Raw genomic sequence first — 22,718 nt, 5'->3', positions numbered from 1 at the left:
TTAGCATTTTGATCAAAAAGCGCAAGATGAAAGTCAATTCAACTTTAAAGGGGTGTTGTGTTCCTTTATAGTACAGTTGTATCCAGGAGTTTGTCAATAGAAAGCCTTTAGGTACAAAAGCTTCTAAGCAAGATAGATGTTTCTTTCTTTTAATAATAAACTTCGGGTATTTTTGTGATATGTACCTACATTAGTGGCCCTTTACCTAATACTAATAATGAGAAAACTTCAGGAAAATATTAGACATGGAAGAACCTGTCCCTATAAGTACTCCGCCTTACCATTAGGTAGGTATACCTGCCAGTAGATATAAGTTTGTTCTCTCATAGTTGCCGATCAGACTAGGACAAGGAAGAACAAGTTTGTATGTGAAAATGTAAAAAATAAGGAAATTAACTTGTATCATTCACGCAATGATAGGGGTTCAGAAACATTGACGTGACTGACATGAAGTTCCGATCGCGTTCTAGACAGAAGGTATCTGATTTGTTTTTGCTGCTTAATTTTATGGATAGAGTATTCTCCGTTTTTGTCATTTAATAATTTTAATGAGCCGATTTTAGCACAAAATTTCAAAGTACTTGTAAGGAATGGAAGGTGAGTGCTCCCAAAACTTTTTCAATTCATGTTAAAAACCAACCAAACTTCAAATACGATATTTACGGAAATGTCAATAATCCAATTCCTATATCTATTAATGTCAAAGCCTGGCACGATATTCAATCTCTTTCTTTTTGCTAAATTGAGTCACGCAAACTTCTTTAGCCGATTAAAATTTCGTAAGGTAGCTTTGGCAGATGTTATAGTGATGTTAAAGAAGAGTAGCTACGACGGTGAGAGCTAGTACTTAACGGTCGTCTCTTTTGCATTTAGTTGCCCATTTTAATGTGTTTTCTTAGAATTTGAATATGTGGTCGAAAGGATTAAACCGCAACGGGTCTGCTTTGGATCTGCAGTGCAGCGAGATACGAATCCAATTGGGAGAGGCATAAGTGCATTTCAAAAACGCTTTGCATACGAACTGAATGATAAGGTTACCCCGCAAACTTACACTTACAACCACTTAACTTCGGGGGTGGCCCGACTGGCAAATAAGGTAAGTTTTGTTAAAGTAAAATTGCATACCTATGAAGAAGTAGCAAACTTAGACAACAAAATCCTAAAAAAATCAAATGGAATGATATGACTTTTTCTTTATGAAAAGGTAGCCAAATAACACCCAAAAAGGTCAGTGGAAACCGTTTTTCAAAATCTCGTACCTAACCTCAAATATTGGAAAAATGAGATTAACTAATAATAAGTGCTTAATTTGTATCTTACCTATTTGACGTATTTCCGGTATTTGTCGATGGCGCGAAAGATTGTTTGGAAAAGGACCGTACACTTTTAGGTAGGCTTTGGAAAATTAAACAAACGAAACACGATGCATTATAAAATAATAACAGCCGTAATTTGTAAATTATTCTGCTGTGTTTACATTCAGAGAGTGCAGTTTTTTGAATTTGTAATCTTTTTTAAAATTCCTATTTCTAACCAAGAAGCATTTAATATGCTGGCGGCGATGGTTCGTGGTCGATTCGGATAACGCAAATAGAAGATGCGGGCAGCGATGGTCGCATTTTGAAAACACTCAATATATATCGCCAGCATATTAAATGCTTCTTGGTTTGAAATCGGCATTTTAGAAAAGATTACAAATTCAAAAAACTGCACTTTCTGAATGTAAACACAGCAGAATAATTTACAAATTACGGGTGTTATTATTTTATGCATCGTGTTTCATTTGTTTAATTTTTCAAGGCCTACCTAAAAGTGTAGGGTGCTTTTCTTTTCAACCATACCAAATTTGTTAAAATCGGTCAAACGGTTAAGAAGTTAAAGCAGGTTATTGCAAAAACAATTGAACGCCCCACACTATCTTTGTTTGTGAAATAACTGAGTTTTTGTTTTTACGAAAATGATAGATAAACTGGTCCTCTTTAAAAATGTGAAAAAAATTTTTTTAGTTTATTATGCGAAATTTAAAGAAAATGCAATTTTAAAATTTAAGATGGCAGTTACGCCCTCTGTTGGTCATTTTTAGAACTTGAAAATATTTTCCAGCGATTCTTCATGACCGATTTACCTAATAATTTTTTTAGCCATAAGTCATATGACGAACGGTTCTCGAGATATGGCCTAGGAACAGTCTTATTTGGTCACCCGGTACAGTATCAAAAGTGGTCTCTTATACTCCGATACTACAATACCATTTTTTCTCGTTCAAATAAGGCACGGTCCGCATGATTAGTTAGGACACCGGGTTTCCCCAAATTAATGGATTAGAATTGTCAGTGTTAAATGGGGTGGTTCGATTAGAGAGCTGGTATTTCAAAATTTGTTATTCTAAATTTTTTTTGGTTAATAATTTTCTAAATTAATTAAGTGCTGTTTATTTCTGCAAGGCGAAGGACAACATACGTCATGGGATGTTTTAATGGCGCGATATAAATTATCAGTCGCTAGCTTGGCGCAGGGTTAAAGCTCAAGTTCACAGAAATCCCTTATAAGATAGAGACTTGCGTTGGAAGTTTAGAGTAGCCCAGGCCAAATTTCATTGTAAAAGCAGTTGTAAGAGTTCGGTTCCAGTGTCGCTCTTCAGGACTCTATTAATATTTTATATACTGTCTAAGCAGAAGCTTAGTTCTTGCCTTTTCTGTAAAAGAACAATATCGCACAATACGAATTATTCCCGAGCACACAAGCTGGGGAATTACCCAATTCCAATCTCTATAGTAAGAAAAAGAACAAGTAGGTAGATACGCGACGGCATAAACTTAAATTTCCGCAATAAACAACTTTGTGTGCAAATAATACGTTGCAAATCAACTCGATCGTTTGGATATTCTGCAACATTGTGCATTCCCGTGAATTTTGTAAACGAAAAGGCCTCCTTCCGATTACGAGCCAGGGTTAAACGACGTCTATTTTGGGTTCCATTCCACAAATCCTAAAATAGTGTTTCAGTTATCCAAAGTTGAACTGATCGAGGGGTAGATTTAGACGCCATACAAATAAGGTAAGTTGTATGTTTGTATTGATGTTTCAATAAATCAATACGGGCCGTGTGCTTTTAGAAATGAAAAAAATCCAATTTTTCCTTTGTAACTGTGTGAAACGTTTAAAAGGGTTTCTCCATTCAAATTAATATTTGCGTATGAATTATCTATACAGGGTGTTCCTATAAATATGCAGAAGGCGCTAATTCTTATTTTATGTCTAAAAGTTGATATAAACATGTCAGCAAACGCTTCGTTACCAATCTAAAGGGTGTTATAATTTTACGATTGCATAATATGCAATAATAGGTATATTATACCTAATTACATATGCAAACACAAGATACAATTTGAAACGCGAAACGCAAAAAGTTTTAAGAAACCAGCAGTGCACCGATGTAAAGTGTAAGGGTAGAAAATAGAATATGCCCCTGAGAAAACATTACCGTATAGATTCTCGCTAGTCGCTACCATTAACAATTAAGACCAATGATGTAAGCTCTTCTGTGTAATTAAAAATTTGAACGAAATATTTCAAAAACTGCAGGAGATGTAAAGAAAAAACACTTTCAAATCGGTAACAAAGCGTTTGCGTAGACCTATGTTTATATGAACTTTGAGTCATAAAATTAGCCATTTCCGTATATATACATCATATTTAGGAACACCTTTTGTATACAGGGTGACAATTTGAAAACTTACCACCTCCCGTATCTTAGTAAATAAACGAGATATTTAAAAAAATCAAAATCCGTTTCGGTAATTTGGAGGGGGAATCACAATGACATAGTTGGCGACGCACCCCCTCACACCCCCTGCGCCCCAGCCACCCCAACTTTTAAATCTTAAATAGTGACCCCCCATGTGTGATACGTCGTTGGAAAGCTCTGAAAAAATGCTTTCCAACCATACCAAATAGCATTACATTTAGGTTAGTAATTATCGTGCAAATCAAAAAATAAACTAATATGATACATTTGAAATCTGTCGTATTTAAAACGCAACCGGCGAACATAGACGAACTAAGACAGAGAATAATTCAAGAATGTCGAAATATTGCAAAACCAACATTTGAAAAGGTTCGACAAGAGTTTGAGAATAGATTATAACTGGCGATCAAAAATGAGTTGCTGTCAAGTCGGCTTTGGAAGTTCAAGTTAAATACGATTTTCCATGTTTATTTTTTGATTTACACGATAATTACTAACCTAAATGTAATGCTATTTGGTATGGTTGGAAAGCATTTTTTCAGAGCTTTCCAACGACGTATCACACATGGGGGGTCACTATTTAAGATTTAAAAGTTGGGGTGGCTGGGGCGCAGGGGGTTGGAGGGGGTGCGTCGCCAACTATGTCATTGTGATTCCCCCTCCGAATTACCGAAACGGATTTTGATTTTTTTAAATATCTCGTTTATTTACTAAGATATGAGGGGTGGTAAGTTTTCAAATTGTCACCCTGTATGTGTAAAAGTGAAGGTTTGCAAATTGTGTAAAAGGAGATATTTCATATTTTTACATTGTTCATTTAAGGGGTTGTTTAAATTACCTATTACGATAGAACAATGGCCACGTACAAGAACTTGGCAAACATTTTGGGATACTGGATGTTTCTACAAACATAAAATTGATTTTTTTGGAAAACTAATAATATACTTACAAAATAGGAAGATCGATATTGATTTAAATTCTAAAGTATTTTTCAATTTGTGTATACCTACCTGATTTACTATCAAAGTGGTCGAAGGCGAAAGAGATCAATTTTTGAGTTTTCAGGTAAAGTAAAATTCATTTAGTTTTGACTAAGGGAATTGGATCAAGGTAGTTTTAATTAAGTGAACTAACCGTGGGTACATTTTGGGTCACTTTATCGTAAAGCGAGTCAAAATTTAAATAAAACGTTCAGAGATTGGTCCACCTTGAAATGTAACCTCTGTTACAATTAATCCATCCGCCGGCCCCTGGGCAATTAAAAATAGGGGTAAGAATTCATTTTTATAAGCGCACTTTTAAAGATTATAAAAACTTCTAGACGAAATTAAAATTTTTGGGTCAGCTGTTCAAGCCTCCTCCCTCCCCCCGCCCCACGTGAATGGTTTTGAAAACGTCAATAAATTCGTGCGACTACACACAATTTGTGTTAAATCAAGTAACGTTCATTAGTTATTACTCCTGCTTAATTTTGGTTTTCTTCGGTGTCGCATTTTTATTAGTTGGCAGTTTTTCTCATTTAATTGCTAGGCAACAGATTTTCATTACCTACCTAAACACACGTCCTACCCTACCTTTCATGGTATTGTAATGAAAGGTCTCATCTAAAGAAAGTGGTTTCTACAAACTATAATTACTGATGTTTTCTGCCATTCATTTTCGTGATCAGTGGGTGACGAGGGGGGAGAGGAGATATTGGTTTTATCTTTCATGGTACTCTAATTAAAGGTCTCAACGAAAGGAACTGTCTTCTACCAATTATCGCCCTTCTCTCTTAACTCTTATCAAGATTGTGGAGGAGGGAGGGACTTTATATTCTTCATGGTATTCTAATGAAAGCTCTCAACGAAAGGAGCTAACATCTCGATCGGGATTGGTTGTAATCCCTTATATAGAAGATGCTCAAATTAGCCATATATGTTGTGTTGTCTAGACTATTGTCTAAATTACACGCATTAAGCACAAGCCGGGTTTTCATTTAAAATCCTGGATGCTAGAAATTTCCGCTTTATCTGCATAGAGTTATGTGTACAATTTGTATAGGCACCTACTTGTTTACTAACGTACCATTCTGACTCAATTAGTGCTGATTAACGCGAGGGTTTAATATAGAATATTTAATCACAATATTTTCTTTTTTAGGTGAGAAGTAAAAAAGGTGTAAGTGGTCTGTGCAATGGTGCTGAGAGGTTTCCGAATAAAATTTTTATGCGAATACCGTCTCCTACAAGATACACTACAGAGCCATTTCAAAAAACCTTTAAGCAGAACTTTGTGCCATTCAACAAAAAAGTAGGAAGAAAACTCACCAGTTTATCACGGACTCCAGGGTTAGTATTCCCACAGATTCTGTGGCATTACTATGGATACCTACCACATTTTTATCCGTCACACAACCAACGATTATGTTCAAAAAGTGGTACAGGTAGAAGTTATTTTTCACCGATTTCCTTGCTCCTTTGAAATTCATGCTAATATCTATCTATCATGTAGCGGAGAAGCTGATTCCCATTAACCTTCCTCCCTTAACAGAGAAAATCTCTACTAAATCTGGTCGATACTCGATAATAAAACTAATTTACCCAAAATCGTCCTGAAACCTTATCATTTTCATGCCTACTTTCTGTCAGGAAACTTTAGTTTCCATGACAGAGGCAGAACAGACTACGTTTCCTGCCGCTTGTCACTTTACTAGCCGCACCTGTCACTTTACCGCCCGCATTTGTGACATTTCCAAATGTCTATGCACAGAATAAGACCTTCACAGAACAGAAACATAAATGGCGCTAAATTGTCACTGATTACAGCGTTTCCCGTGGTTGTACGGAGAACTATTTATCGCAGACTCAAATATTTTTTTGCAAAACCTGTAATTTTGCTCGTTACAGGAAATATTTTTATCGTCGATTTTATACGTATACACGGTTTTACACATGTCAATTTTGACTTTTGAAAGATTTAAAGTATGAACAAGTTATGTGACCGTAAAAAGTGTGATGTGGCGGATTGTAACAATAAAATATCAAAAAGGCATCGTTTCCCACATTTTGAAACATATTTTTTTGTGCTTGAAACGCGAAGAGGGTTGAAATGTGCTGTTATTTCTTTCCTTATATTTATGCAAGCACAGATCTACACATACACAGATTGCTAACCTTATGCATTTTTTGGGAAACAAATTTAGGTATACTTAAAAGCGCCCTCTATTGCGGAGCAGTAGAAACATGTACCGTTTAAAACTGTAATATGACGCTTATGGATTTATGCATAGATGTCGCTGCAAAAAATTTAAAGCGGTAAAATGTGCATATAATCCAGTTTAATTGTATTTTTACCAGGAAAGTTGTGGGGTAGTTTTGATTTCTTTGATTCTATATGTTTTTTGGGGTGCCGAATCCGAATCCGAGGTTTGCTAACAAAATTTCATGACGCAACATTGAAAAAAATACAAAAAAGTTGAAAAGGATATTTTTTTAGCAGTTTTGTGCTTACAACTGGAAAACTATCAACTTTTCGAAAATAACCTCCCTATCTTATATCTTATCGACGTGGTAAAGAGTGTAACGTTAATGATGGCAGAGATATACATAGTTTGTAAGTATGCCTTTCCGGTTAGCAATCTGTCAAGACCTTTAAAGCCGCAAATAGTTTCCGCCAACTTCAAAAAACCTTCACGATTCTTTAAGAACCTGCCCTATGTTCGTGTGTATCTGTGACCACAGGGACCCGCTTTTAATATCTCCCTTACGACGAATGAGTAGCTCCAGTGTTAAATTAAACCATTATGGCTCAACGTACCTCCTATCATATCATACCACTGTAATAATACGAATATTAAGGAATTCGAATTGTGCAAACTTTAATGTTGTTTCAGCGACATCTAACGCATAAATCCATAAGCGTCATATTACAGTTTTAAACGATACATGTTTATACTGCTCCGCAATAGAGGGCGCTTTTAAGTATACCTAAATTTGTTTCCCAAAAAATGCATAAGGTTAGCAATCTGTGTATGTGTAGATCTGTGATGCAAGGTAAGTAACAGGTACAAATTGACGCAGAATTATTACCAACTGTACCTATAGGCGCAAAAGGGTGTAGACTTGAGTTTTATATTTATATAGACGTAGATACTTATATTGCAATTCGTTTTAGATAATTCAACAACTTCCACCCTCGCTTCTCAAGTAACAAGTAAGCACCAGGATCAAGTTAACATTTGTTGTCAAAAACTTGTGTGACAATTTGCTGAAACGGTTTTATTACCTCTTGGAACAAAAAATTTAGTTCTAAAGATATTTTTTATCAAAAATATGTAGTCCAAACAGCAATTAAAACCAAATATTTCGTACGACAAATCGTTACGTAAGGATCTTTTTGCAAAGTGTTAACATCTACAAAGCGTAAGTTGCACTTACTTCTGAGTTTTATATGTAATTTGAAAACATGTAATTTAAGATGTCTGTGTTAAATAATGTAATGTGATTGTATCTAAATACACTTGCAATTTAACAACTGTGTATTTTTTATCGATATTTATGATTTAGATCGAATTGGGGAAATTACTTCATGGCTTTAGAAGCTGGTCACCAGATGGTGCTACTCTGATTTTTGAAGCTTTAGTTCACAGTACACCCACCAGGGTCCGCCAAAATACCATACAAATTTGTAACATTGCTGTTTCTATTCTGAGAAGGCCGTATTCTGTGTGTCTATGACTCCTGTCAACACTAACAGATTGACATTAATCAAAAGTTCTACTCGTATATAAAAATTGAAATTTTATATTAAAATACTATTTCGGGTAAAATTTAATACAAAACTCGTCAGTAAAATGACATTACCTGACTCGGAAATTAAAGTACTCGGCCCCAAAGAGCCCTCGCACTTCAATATCCTCGCCAGTAATGCATCATTTTCCTGACTTTTATGTACTTAAATAACTATTACAAGTGCTGCCACCAGAAGTCTCGCTGCCAACCTGAATGGCGAATAAGTAGGTACATGACTGCGCATGGAAGCATTATGTTGAGACCCAGCACTTTCCCGTTATTATATTTACTTCTCATGCGTCACTTGGTCTTTTATTGAGCACTTAATTGACGGTACCTAATTACATTTGTACGCAGTTTTTGATGTGCTCAATATAATCGATCCATTATTGCTTTTACTAAAAGGTGCTGCTGTTAAAATTTCAACAAGAATAACAAATTAGAAAGTTAGGTACTTCTGCGCATGCGCACAGGGATATGGCCTGTCGGTCTGAAAATGAAAAGTTGCCGTCTCGGTAAGTAATATGCTTACAAAAATCGATTTTGGTAAGAGGGGGCGAAGGAGACAGTATAAGTACCATCTTCCTCGACCAAAGTCTTTATGTGCATGTGAAGGGCCTCAGACCGCAGATTTTTTTTGTACTCCCACGTAGGAGTACACCACCTAGATTTGAGAATACCTTATGGATGGCACAGATTGTGCTTATGGTAATGGCCGGCTTCCGTGCGGAAAAATATCTCCGCTCGTTTGTTCCTCTCTGGAATTAAACGAAACAAACAAATAAATCCACGCAGAAAAAATAAGTATCAAAAACATGAGGCCCTGCCTTAATCTAAACACAGCTTGCCTAGTTTCCGACCTACCTGCAGTCTGCAGTGTACCAAATTTGAGCTTTTATATGTCAAATCGTTATTGGGCTATCGTCTTGACGGGCGGCCGGAGGGACGTTTCCACTTTTTGACGTTAGATATTGAGAATACATTACCATATTGGATTTACCAAAGGAGGACTATAGCTACTTTACCTGTTCATGCTTTTTTTTAGAGATGCGCAAATAAAAAGCTACGAAATTCTCATTATTTATTATAAAACATATTACCTATAGTATAGGTATTTATTATTAACTTTTGTGGAAACATTCATTTTCCTGGAATTTTGATCACATGTAATTCCCTAATAAGCGATAGCAAAGATAGTTACTCTTTGGCGATAGGTACCTATAGCAATTTATGATACAAAAAACGTGCGATCCCATCTTAAGCAGACACATCCATAGCAGCACTCTGGTCTTCCTTTGCTTCATCTTGCTGTCGTTCCTCCGTTGTTTCAGGTGGTTTATTTTGTTCACTCGCCTTAAATTGCCCTTCTTGACCTTCCCCTATTCCATCAGACGTTTCATTTTGTTTTTCTGCCTGATCATGTTCTTCTTGTCCTTTCTCTACTCCTTCAGATGGTTTATTGGGCTTCCACGTATATATTGTTTTTCTTGCGGGCAATACAAAACCTAAAGTTTTGGACAATAATTTGTAAGTGCTCGGCGATCGTTTAAAAATAGTTAAAGCGAGCTGTTTTTCAGATTCTGTCCACGCCGTTGATTTTCTATGAATAAGTTGCATGAGTACGAACGTTTTGACCGCTGGAGGTTTCGAATCTAAAGTTTCGTAAAGCGTTTGATTGAAATCGGGCCTATGCCTCAGTCGCCAAATTTGCGTTCTTAATTTACTATTCGTCTGTTTCAATTTTGCATATCTCTCCTTTAACTTATAATATTGATGTGGAAAGATAAACTTGAGTTGAGGGCGTTTCATGGGAACCGAAATGTGATTAATCACCCCAGGTTCGACTTCCTCCTTTATTTCCTCCATAACAGCTCCGTTTTGGTTTGCGGTGGCGACTAACGGTTGGCTTGTAATGGCCGTGGAAAGTGTATGTTCACCTGATGTGTTGCTGGTAGGAAATAAACGAATCCCATTTCCCACATGGATAGAAGCGTGATTAAAGTCGAATGGGGGAAGAACCTTAATGGGATCTGCCGATGTATCACAAGGCTCTTGCTTTATTTCGTTCATAGCGACTTCCTGTTCATTGGAGAAATTGGGGCATTTTTCTTTAGATGTAATTTGGGAGAACCGTTTATTAACATATGTTCTGAGTGGTGTCGTCATCACCATAGTCTCTAAAAGTAAATAGTGTCAAATGTAAACAGATCATTTTTGTATCATTTATATAATCAATTTTTTTAAATTAATACACAGCTTGGGAACATCGGAAACTACAAGAGATCCACATTTGGTTAAATTAGAAAAAAGTTGGGTAGTTGCTTAGATGATGTTTTAAAAATTCAGAAATTACAATCAGTTCCGAAGATTTTCGAAAAAAGCCGGGATTAACCGTATTAGTTTATATTTTTTCTGACCGTTTGAAAAAACATCAAAAAACAAAAGCTCAACAAAATTGTGCCCACAGCCTTTTGTTCTGACTTAAATAATAATCAATTTTTAACATTTTGGTGTAATAAACGTTGACAGAATAATTCATTGGTGGTTCATTTAAATGACATAATAAAGTTAAAGAATCATAACAAAAAATTATACTCAATACCGTATGTGGTTTTTTCCGGTCCATATAAAAATATGAACTTGATGATGGTCTCCCAAAGACGAAACGTCGCAGTGAAAATCTGTGAGTACCACCCTGTAGGTAGAGCTTAAAAAGTGACTATTAAGAAGTGTTATTTCTTCTTGATATCTTTTCAAACAGGGTCAGAAAAAATAAAAACGGATATGGTTAGTTTCGATTTTTTCCGAATATCTTCGGCACTGATCGGAATTTCCGAATTTTTCAAACATCATTTTACTAAAGCCCTAAAATGAATTTTTTTTTAATTTAACCGATTTCCTCATGCTGTTCATTCTTATCTTGAGCACACTGTAAAGGTGTGGTCGCCTAATATAAATACACGAGTGAGGCCAAATTTTGTAACCCTTTTCAATTCAAATTTGAGGTACATTCGTACATATACCGTGCGTTCAACATAAGGGGGTCAGCGCAATATCTCTTTTATTTTGCGAGATACGAAAAATTTGTCAAACATATACCTATATGTACCTCGTATGTGACATTATGATCTATCCGATCCTCGATCCGATCGCGTATTGAAACTTGCGGCATCACTTCCGATTAACAGGAAATCGATGCAACTTTTGTTTTTCAAAAGTATCTTTTGAAAACACCGAAAGTTCGGTACCTATATTGACGTTTATGTTAACTTATTTATCCTCAAAAGTGTTAATTAAAGAATAAACCTAATTATCTCCAATGATGTTTTTGTGCTACTTCAAATTTTAAAAAAATTTAAAAAATAGTAACTTTGGCAGATATTCCATTAATTGATCAGTACTTCCAACTTGATGTTTAAAATATGCGATATGCTTCTCTTTACTAGAAGAATCTTTGGTTATAAATTCAAAAAAATTACTCTATAAATAAGAAAGTTGACATTGCGCATGCGCAAATTAGTGGTCGAGATTTTTCTTGGGTCTGATGGAAGATATATAAACTCCTAAATTGAATGCAAAAAGATCGAACTAAATGTCTTGAAAACTCTAAGAATAGTTAATAGCGCCTTCCAACATGAGTTTGAAAAAGCACTAAAAAACACCTAACTAACTACACCGGTCGCAAAACTATATATCTACCTGGTCAGTTCATAAAATTCTGAAAAAAAAAACAAGTTTTATTTATTTATTTAAAGAACCCGGCTGGTTTGTGTGGATGTGGGTGCGTATGGGTGGATTTATGTCAGAATCTATTCAAAGAAGTGATAGACCTTACCTCGGACCCTACTGTAATCACATGTTCTTTGGAGAATCAAGTAGACGACAAAGGGGACATGCTGCTATAGACGAAGAAAATTTGTACTTTCAACAAGATCAGAATCTCCTTCATTTTATGCCCTCGCTGTAGCGGCTTAACCGACGGTATCCTATTAAATGGATTGGCGAAGGAGGTGCTACCTAAAATGGGCACCGCAGTCTCTTGTATTCGCTCGATTTCTTTGTTTCTGGACATTGGAAAGCTTGTCTGCTGGGACTCCACCTGATAATATTCAGGTGCTAAGACACAAAACATTTCAACACACACTGTATGTGTCTGTGTACTGGTAGATACCATTTTTAACATTTAATAAAATAAATCTTATACAATCAAAACGTGGAATGTGTAAAAGCCATTTATTTTGTTTGTTTGTTCGCGTTTTAAAATTAATTTATAACCAGACCATCCAAATTGAATTTTTTTGGTATTTCCGGAAAGATACTTTTATGACTTTTAAAAATATCTCCCTCTCCCTCTCCCCCTCACTCGCCCTGTATATGTAGGGGTGCGAGGGTAAACTACGGTAAACCTAAACTCCCTCCTAACTATTTACATTCCAAATGGATGTGTTTCTAACATACCAATTTCTAAAACTAAAAAACTAAAGAAATTATCTGCAGTATGCCCCTTTACCGTTACATCTTTTCATCTCATTCGAGTAAATAATCATCTACCTACATAAAAACCTATAGTTATCAGAGCGCGCGCAACACAAACGGATACTGAACTATACTAACCTGGTGATGGTGGGGAATCTTCTCTATCTGATAAAGGTTCCTCTTTGGGTATTACTGGAGTCATTTCCGTTTCAAAGGCTGAAAAATAAATATTCTTTAAACGATGGTTATAATGTATCCAACGGTAATTATACTCATCACTTCTTTATACAGGGTGAACATTTTGTCTGGAACACTCGATATATCTTCAAAACAAGATTTTTTTAAAGAAACTTTATGGCATCCAAAATGATAAAAACAGCAAATATGCGTACTTTAAATTTGTGGCCAGTGACGAACTTTGGTTAGTTTGGATGTAGTAACATCAAATATTAAAAATGTATAAGTAAATCTATATGCTTTAAAATTATTTACAGTGGCGTGCGTATACAGAAATAAGAGGGACTATTTTTTAATAGAAAGTACTATCATTCGTGGAGCATTATTAAAGAAAGAACCTAAATGAACATCAAAATCATGATCAGATTAGTAAAATTATAAAATTAATTAACACAATTTTTGCCTTAATTTAAGTTATTTCTCTTAAATTTGAAATTATAAAAGCTAAAGACCGTATTATCATTGAACTGAATGATAAAAATACCATTTTGAAAGACTTTCTGAAGCATCTAAAATCAAATTCAAGTGCTACTGTTAACCAAGATAAGTCGACCCAAAATCGCTTTAACTACTTACTCGAATGCCTTAACTAACAGTAATAAATCACGTCTTAAAACTACGGGTAGTTCTCTGGAAGACGAACTTTCAAAAACTAACATCCCAAAAGTTAACAAAAAACCTGACAATGCTCATTCTGTGCAACTTTTACCTACCTGCCCAGTGGCATCCACTTCCGACAAGCAATCAAAAATTCAATCGCGTGAACATAAAACTGACAACCCTACGGACGGCTATACCCTTGTTCAAAGCAAGAAACCCTCAAGAAACTCCAAATCAGTAGCAGTAGTTGGCACCAGCAGCACCTCCAAAGTGAAAGCAGTTCCAAAAAAACATTCAATTTTTGTATCTCGCTTATTCCCGTCTACCACTGAAGAAGATATCATTAACTTCTTGCAAGATAAATTTCCTGAAGTGAGCTGTGAACAATTGACGTCAAAATATCCCGAAAGCTACTCTTCTTTTAGAGTTTTAGTCAGTGAACACAACTACGATGCAGCTACGAATCCTAGCATCTGGCCGATGGGAGCATTAGTCAAACAGTTTTTTCGAGGCAAAATTTTCGCCAAAAATTCCCAAGAAGTTGAGGAACGGACTGAAAATACTCAACCTAAATGTGCGTAGCTTAAAACGCAAAATAGACATGTTAGAGGTGTTCTTAATTTCTGTAAAAAAACCCTGAGGTAGTTTGTTTAACCGAGACGTGGCTCAGTGCGGAAGGAATTGAATGTTTAAAAATCTTAAACTATAACACCATTAATTCCTTTTGTCGAAGCGACCGTCGCGGCGGCGGGACCGTAGTGTTAGTGCGTAATGACTATAAGTGTACCGTTACACCGATAAATGTTCCTATTATCAACGAAATGTCGTTTGAGGTGACCGGTGTAAAACTGGTAAATGATAATCTATCATTACTTTTATTTAGCTTATATCGACCACCTTCTAATGACGTCAGGTTGTTTATAAATCAGCTCGAAAAACTTTCACATTATTTTGTAAATAAAAATGCACTAACCTTTATTTGTGGGGATTTCAACATCAATTTATTAGAAAAGAACGCTCAAGCCGGCGACTTCATAAACACCTTCTCTTCATTTGGACTGCATCCATGCTTTCGAGAATGCTCACGTTTGCAGGGCCCCTCTAGGACATTGATTGATAATATCATTACAAATCATGATATGACTCAAATTGCTTCTCAAACTGTTGGCTGTTACCTATCTGATCACTTTGCGCAAGTTATCGATGTCACTTTACCAAACCATATAAACCTATATCCAAGTACCATGACGTACACAAAAAGAAACTTTAGGAAAGACACTAATATAGCGCATTTTAAAGAGTTGTTTGCAAGCGAAAAATGGGACTCTGTATTCGCCCAGCATACCTTGGATGACAAATTTTCCAATTTTCTAGAGAAATTCCAATATTATTTGGACAAGGCATTTCCGATTGAAAGCGTGCACAAGAAGGCAACGACAGCATGTAAAACTAAACCTTGGATCACTAGGGACATCATAAATAGAGGCTCCCTTCTGCGTGAAATCTCTCTTATATGCAAACGTAGCGGTGACGCAAACTTAAAAATAAAATACAACTTACTCTACAAACACCACAAGGAACAGATTGAATCTGCAAAGAAACAATATCACGACTCTATCTACGAGAACGCTCCAGTGAAGTCCAAATGCGCGTGGAAAATAATCTCGCAGGAAACCAAATGCCCCTCTAAGCATAGTGAATATCCGAAAGAATTCCGAGATGCCACAAACAACACTTTAGTTGGATATGCGGCCATCGCGGAGAATTTCAATACCCTTTTTATTTCCTCAGTAGAAGAGCTGTCTAGAACCACAAACCCTACAACTTCCAACATCGCTATCGGCACCAACTGTAAATACACCTTATTCTTAAAACCCATCGATGAATTAGAAACTGAGAATATTATTAGGTCAATCACCAATAAGTATTCTGCAGGAAGTGATGGAATTCCTTGTGCTATTTTGAAGGACATTACTAGCGATATTACACCCGTGTTGTGTCACCTAATAAATACATCTTTTGCAGATGGAACATTTCCAAAAGTACTAAAAACTGCAATTGTGATTCCGGTACACAAAAAAGGCGCCTCAAACGAATTTGGAAATTACCGACCCATATCTTTGCTATCTGCTTTCTCAAAAATTCTTGAGAAAGCGTTTTATGCACGATTAATGAACTTCTTATTACGCCACAATTGTGATCCTGTATCCGCATCAATTTGGTTTCCGAAGAGGATTATCCACCCAAGATGCAGTCCTTTCATCTGTACGCTGTATCTTCCGAAATCTCGAATTAGGGAAAAAAGTCACTGGACTTTTTTTTGATTATTCTAAAGCATTTGATGTAGTAGATCAAAAACTCCTTTTACATAAACTACAACACTACGGAGTCCGGGGTATTGCTTACCAATGGATAGTTTCTTATTTAACCGGACGATCACAAATTGTCTCTATAGCGGCGGAAGGTAGTAAGTACAACTCGTCACGGAAAGAAGTGTGTATTGGTGTTCCTCAAGGAAGTACTCTAGGGCCTTTACTTTTTGTCATTTTTTTAAATAATTTAATAGACTCTTTCAACAATAACATTGAACTTCTGACTCTATTTGCGGACGACACTTCAGCGTTAATTACAGCTGATACGGTACAAGCGTCAACTGAAGGTGCAAACAGGTGCGCGTTAAAAATGGCGGATTATTGTCACCGAAATGGACTTATATTAAACAGTGAAAAAACTAACCTAGTGACTTTTTCCACCCAAGTGCCTAATTACAGTCTTTTAGTCAGACTTGACAATAAATGTATTCGCCAACATCAAACCATGAAGTTTTTGGGTATATTTATTGATTGCAATCTCACGTGGCACTCGCATATTGACTACTTGTGCAATATTTTGTCAAAAAAATGTTATGTGCTATGGCGCCTCCGTCATTCTGTTACTCTTAAAATATTGCTTAATTATTATTATGCCCACGTACACTCTATAGTGTCTTATGGTGTGGTACTTTGGGGTAATAGCTCGAAACTTAACAGCATCCTCATTATACAAAAGAGAATGCTACGGATAATTTGTTACAAACCTTACGGCTACCCATGCAGACAATTGTTCAAGGACTTGCACGTACTTACAGTGCCCTCTGTATATATTTTGCAGTGCGCGATCTATGTCCGTAAACATAAAATTTACCTCTCCACCGATAGGCAGGACAAATACGATCTACGGCGGGACGACCATCTACCGATACCGGCCCATAAATACACCTTGTCGGCAAAAAATTGTTATATCATGCCTATAAAAGTGTACAATAAATTGCCTAGAAACATTAAAAACATTTTATCAGCTTCACATTTTAAAAACTCGGTGACAAAGATGCTAATTGAAAAAAGTTATTATTCCCTTAAGGAATATTTTGATGACAGATTATAAACTAATTCGAATTTGTATGCTCTATTTCTTTTGTAATTTGTGTTTACTGACTGTATTTTTATTGTAATGACTTATCCCACAACGATCAAGTTCAAGGGACGAATAAAATTATTATGGTCGGTGTTTCTTGTGAGAACTCAGGTCTAGCCTGGTTAACTAATCGCACGGATTAAAATCAAGTAACGATTAGTGTCTGTGTCTGTGTCTGGTGAAGTTATGTAGGGTTCTAAAGAAAAATAAAAAATAAAATAAATATTCACACACTCACATTGGACGAATAAAATTATTATTATTATTATTATTATTATAAATTTGATTATGTAATATAATTAGTCCTTTATGCTGCTATATCTAAACAAGTAAACAGGTTTTCGCCCTAAGGCGAGTAACTTTACAGCATTTTCCATGCATTTATCAGTACTTCCCAAAAGGCTATGGCTATGGTCTCGGCTATGGTTTTCTATCTATGGTTAAAATTACGCTACTGACTAATCAGTTAAATTACGTAGATTGGTAGTAAATTTGTTATAATATTGGATACCATAAAGTTTCTTTAAACAAATTGTTGTTTTGAGGAACCATATATCCAATGTTTCAGATAAAATCGAGGATAAAATGTTCAATCTCAGTTCAGTTGACTTGACTGAATTAATAACTTTGGTTGGCTGTCAGTTAAGTGAGCTGCAGTGGTACAAGTAAGTTAGTCTCTCATATAATAAAAATGAAAATAAACCATAGTTAGAAAGAGAAAAAACCATCATTTTGAATTTGATTTTTGGAGTATCGAAATAACCTTTCATATTAAATGTTTTATTATTTACTTCTTTTTGGAAAGCGGCATGACTACATAAAAAGCGCATGAAAATTACCTACATATTAATATCCTGATATTCAACAACGGACAATAGACTATAAAAAGTATTAAGAAGTGCGACTGTATGTTAAACTCAACAGCCCTAATTAAATAACAATTACAGTCCTGACTAGGATTTGGACTGCAAACGTCATTTTTGGCAAAAATGAAATTATAATGTATGTTAAAAACAATTTCATAATATTCCGAAGTCTCCTTTTGGAGATTTAGATAGCCGGCATTTTCTATAGAACCGCTTTGTATATTGTTGTGAGACCTAACCTTCACTTCTGGGAATCCCACGATTTACCTCTAGCTAGCTCAGTTGTAAATAAAATGAAAACAAAATTTTTCCCGCATCTCAAGGTCCAGCTGGATTCTGCCACCCCACAGCATTCCAACAATGACATAAATAGGTGGCTTAACCAAATCCTTAAATTCCAATATGAAACTTTACCCCCAGATTTAATAAACTTGAAACAAAGTAAGAGACGCCGACAATTACCTCTCCTTGACTCTAATAAACAAAACCTGGATTGCAATGACTGGTTTAATTTCAAACAAAAAATTGCGTAAATTACTGTTTTACAAAATGTTACAATTTTAAACAGATAAATGACACACACAAAAAAAAACAAATTACTCAAACATTACAAAAAAAAAACATGACAAAACAAAATACTAACTACTACTTACTTTTAAAATTAGTCCGAATAACGTATTCCGATAAAAAGAGGTATCCGTACACAATCACGTAAACCAACCACTCAAACACCGACGTCTTCTCTCTTCGGGTACCCACAAATTCAAAACTTCCGTGTTTCCGCAAAATAAAACAAACAGGACGGCGACAAACTTCTTAAACTTCTCAAAAATTCTTCTTAAAACGGCAGACACAAAAATTCTAATTAAACCTGGATCCAACTACGCAGGAAAACTTCCACAAAATTCAAAAATAACGTAACCGAAGAAGCGCCGGTTGGCTTTGTAACGACCAAAAAGCCCCGCTCTCTTCCAAAATTTTCCTATTTAAGCCAAAAGCCCTTCTCCTTTCTTCAACATCCCGTCCGCCAATCACGCGAAGCGTCGATTTTTCAACTTCTTGCTAAACGGCACGTACGCCCGGCAATTCTGCGAAGAACCTTATCTCTACTTCGCGCTATACCTCGTTAACGGCAAATAAAATTTTAAAAAGAAATTTACATCGAAAAAAATTCTAGGAATAAAATAAAAACAGAACACTTCTAAGAAATTGAACCAAAACTATAACATGAAATTTACGCAATCCTGTGTCTCAAATTATTAATAACCCCCCCGGTTAATTAAATGAACTAAACAAAATTGTCACATCCAGACGCTCTATAATTTCCTTCAAGTTACAACTAAAACAAAATAACACAACAATATATACCATGCATATCGTTTCTAGGTACCTTTCATGTTGTATTATTTTCCGTGTATAAGCAATTACTATTTAAATAAAGCGAACTGATAGTTTTATTTCCAGCAATTTTAAATTAAGTATTTTTCAAATAGCAAAATTACTAATTTAAGAATCATAAAATACTCAACCTTCACTCGTACAAGTTTAATTTAGTTATAAATTCAATGGTCATGATTTTTAAAATTCTAATTTTTAAATCCGAGCGAGTAAATAACGCATGCGCTTTAAACGGAGTCACGTCGGAATTCAGACTCCGTGGACTGCGTCAAGTACGGTACGCCCCTGTATTTGTCGTAACGTAGAAAATAAAATGGCTACCTATGTCGCTTTTAATAACCATGTATGTTTTGGTCTTTTTTTCTACGGCAGGAATGTTGGACTTACCTTCAAAATGAACAGGAACCGCATTTCCGCGTAACATTTTCCGTTTGCTGTTATGGTAAATGTGAATTGGTGAAAAGTGATCCTCGCATATCAATTTATTGGCCAGTTTATCATAAGGTAGTTCTGCCACGACCGGGTTTCCACAATTTATCCTCCATGTTTCCGTACGCTCCTGATCTTTTACAGGAAATTTGAAAAAACTGATACCCTTGAAAGCTCGATCGGTCTTGTAACAGTTAAAATACACGCAGGTATGACCTGCCGTACTCATTTTTCATTCGCGCGATATGAAAAATGTGATTTAAAACGAACGCGATTTCTATACTTGAAAACAAGGAAAGATAACAGCAAATCTTGAGAACAAACGGCCGTGTAAGTTTGGGAACCACCAGCGACTGACAACGCCGTCTAGCTTTCAGGGCCATATTCGTACGAGAGGATTGACATTAGGTAGCGCCTCTCACGTTTCTCCGCGCGTATTTACACAACAGATCAGATTGCAGTGGCTCGTTTGTAGTCGGTTTCCTTCTTTTGATTAAAGCAGTTAATGCAAGAGGAAACATCTTAAATTTTATATTTATTTATTTTTTATTTACATTTCGTAAAAGTAGGTAGGTGCAACAAAAACAAAAAATACCTATCCACAGAGCTGTGGGTAGACAACACACATTGCACCATTTCTATTTACGTATGTACCTTGTATTTTATAATCAAACCAGAGACATGGAGAGAGGAGATAGCGCATGAAACTGCGCGAAGTGACAAAACAAGGGGGCTGCCATTTTGACACCCATTGAAGCGCGAAATTTGAACAGGACTATAAAGGTTTACTGACGCAACCCAGAGACATCTAACGCAATCTTCATACACTACACTCTATTCGGCAGCAGCTCCGTAGGAAGAAACTAATATCTCAATCCAATTGAACAAAAGAAAATGCCAGTGACGTTGACGTTACAAAATAAACACTTAAACCTCGAAAAAAGCTCTCCTAAACACGAACACAGGCTAAAATAACACCACTATAAACACAACATGACACAACGGGTGTAAAAATGGCAGCGCCCATGAGGTCGCACCCTTTCTTGGATGCGCACTCGTCGATCAGCGATCTCCTCTCTCATGTCTCTGAATCAAACTCATAGGTATGTACTATCAAAGAGTATATACGTTATATACTCTTTGGTACTATGTACCATTGAATAAGTAACTTATTCATGTATGTACTGGTATGTACGGATATACGTAGGTAATCGTTTTTGGAGTTCGTATCTAATCATTGAATAAGTAATCATACAATGAGCATACTTATACAACGATCAAATGGATTTTCGGTGTCGATGTGACCATTAATACCTTAGTCTAGCCTTTAGATAATATAACGTTGACCAGATTTCTGCCACAGCAGGTTCGTCTTTGAAAACACGTGTTCCGTTACAGCATAATTTGTACCCGGAAACACGCCAATTAAGTGTACGGTAAATAATCACGGGTTTTTTTCAACTAACTCACTGAGATAGAGTAGCTCTTGACATATACTAAAGTTATTCAATTATACTTTCAGACCAGGCCATTACTGTGTAACAAAGAAACTGTGTCGGCGAACAAAGTGCGATTATAATTTTGGGTTACCTAAAATAATTCCCGCCGTCGAAGTTGAATGTACGGCGAAAGCATTGCATAATTGTGGCCGATGTGGCGATATTTGCAAGGACGATTATTGGCATAAAAACTATACCAGTTTTCTATGTCACATTTGTATGGAGGAAGAAAAAGTTTTGAGGGAAGACTTTACCATGAAACAATTGAAGGAATTTCAAGTAAGTAACTAGGGCCCAATATCAACATAATTATCTGCATTAGAGTTGGCAAGTAAATTTATAGAGAGCTTCAAACAAGATAAGTTAAGCTATATAATTTTTATTGAGCAATTCCTATACGCAGTGGCGGATTTACATATAGGCACACTAGGCACGTGCCTAGGGGCGGCACCTTTAGAGGGCGGCATTTTTTGCACTACATTTATTTTAGGTAACATTTTAAGTTTTAAAATACGCCCCCTAAGAAGTTACAAATGACAAAAATCTTTAATTAAAATTAATTGGAATTGGGAGATTTTTTAAACAAACTGTAACTGCAAGAACAATAATCGAGAATCCAAGTTTTGACGTGTGTAAATACTTAATCTTAGGTACACTGTATTTCTTTTCATATTAGTTTAAAAAATTTCAAGTTATAAAATTTGATTCCTATTAGCATCTTAAAATTTATTGCAATTTAAAGATTATTTTGGGGCGCATATCTTTCGGTGTGCCTAGGGGCGCAAAAAATTTAAATCCGCCACTGCCTATACGTCGTCTAGTATAAAAACAGTCCCAGGTAGTTGCCCACTGCAAAACTTATGTCTTTTTCTTCGCATGGGCTAGACAGAGACGAAAATATAATAGCATAATTTGTGTACCTACACCTCATAGGCGACCAAGTTTTGCGAAGGGCGGCTACGGGCGACGATTGACGTGACTGTTTTTATACCAGAAGAGCAATAATAAAATTTTATTTTTCAGAAGATACGCCTCTGTTGGTATAAGCATAATCATGAAGGCGTGGATGCCTATACACAGTTATATTCAGACGAAAAATTGAAACGAAGAGAAAGGTGTGAAAATTACCTCAATCTATACATTGATTCTATTAATAAATAACAGAGTGTACCTACAACACATTTAGACTAAATTATTTAATAAAAAAATTGATTGAGACACAAATAAATTATAAAGAATT

General features: G+C 35.8%; 2 protein-coding genes across 7 annotated transcripts in view; one reads left to right on the top strand and one right to left on the bottom strand.

Annotated features, from left to right (window-relative positions):
- Positions 1 to 22,718, top strand: part of LOC116168202 — a 27,048-nt gene extending 4,330 nt beyond the window's left edge. The window contains exons 1-6 of one of the 6 annotated variants that reach the window (XM_031483899.1): positions 346 to 516; positions 564 to 597; positions 900 to 1,096; positions 5,891 to 6,078; positions 21,502 to 21,757; positions 22,502 to 22,718. In XM_031483899.1, coding sequence (XP_031339759.1) covers positions 591 to 597; positions 900 to 1,096; positions 5,891 to 6,078; positions 21,502 to 21,757; positions 22,502 to 22,639 — 786 coding nt within the window. In that variant the 5' untranslated portion in view covers positions 346 to 516; positions 564 to 590 and the 3' untranslated portion in view covers positions 22,640 to 22,718. Of the gene's footprint in view, positions 1 to 4; positions 288 to 345; positions 598 to 793; positions 834 to 899; positions 1,097 to 5,890; positions 6,079 to 12,275; positions 12,678 to 21,501; positions 21,758 to 22,501 lie in introns of those variants that run through there. The other 5 variants (XR_004144730.1, XM_031483895.1, XM_031483898.1 and 2 more) reach the window with 5 other exon arrangements.
- Positions 9,589 to 20,379, bottom strand: LOC116168201. Its single transcript, XM_031483894.1, has 3 exons — positions 19,938 to 20,379; positions 13,135 to 13,212; positions 9,589 to 10,697 (listed from the first exon to the last, which is right to left on the bottom strand). Exons 1-3 carry the CDS (start codon positions 20,206 to 20,208, stop codon positions 9,778 to 9,780), a joined length of 1,269 nt encoding a protein of 422 aa, XP_031339754.1. The 5' UTR covers positions 20,209 to 20,379; the 3' UTR covers positions 9,589 to 9,777.

This window comes from Photinus pyralis, unplaced genomic scaffold (assembly GCF_008802855.1).
Source record: "Photinus pyralis isolate 1611_PpyrPB1 unplaced genomic scaffold, Ppyr1.3 Ppyr1.4_LG4, whole genome shotgun sequence".
NCBI classification, from domain to species: domain Eukaryota; kingdom Metazoa; phylum Arthropoda; class Insecta; order Coleoptera; family Lampyridae; genus Photinus; species Photinus pyralis.
Note: the sequence above shows the minus strand (reverse complement) of the source record. Positions and strands in the feature narration are given on the sequence as shown.

Bases quoted from the DNA above. Each gene is read 5' to 3' on its own strand.
- LOC116168201 (XM_031483894.1), bottom strand. From the start codon at position 20,208: ATGAGTACGGCAGGTCATACCTGCGTGTATTTTAACTGTTACAAGACC. The intron at 13,213-19,937 runs GTAAGTCCAACA...TTTATTTTTCAG, and splicing joins GGTTCCTGTTCATTTTGAAG to CCTTTGAAACGGAAATGACT. The intron at 10,698-13,134 runs GTTAGTATAGTT...ATTTACTTTTAG, and splicing joins AGATTCCCCACCATCACCAG to AGACTATGGTGATGACGACA.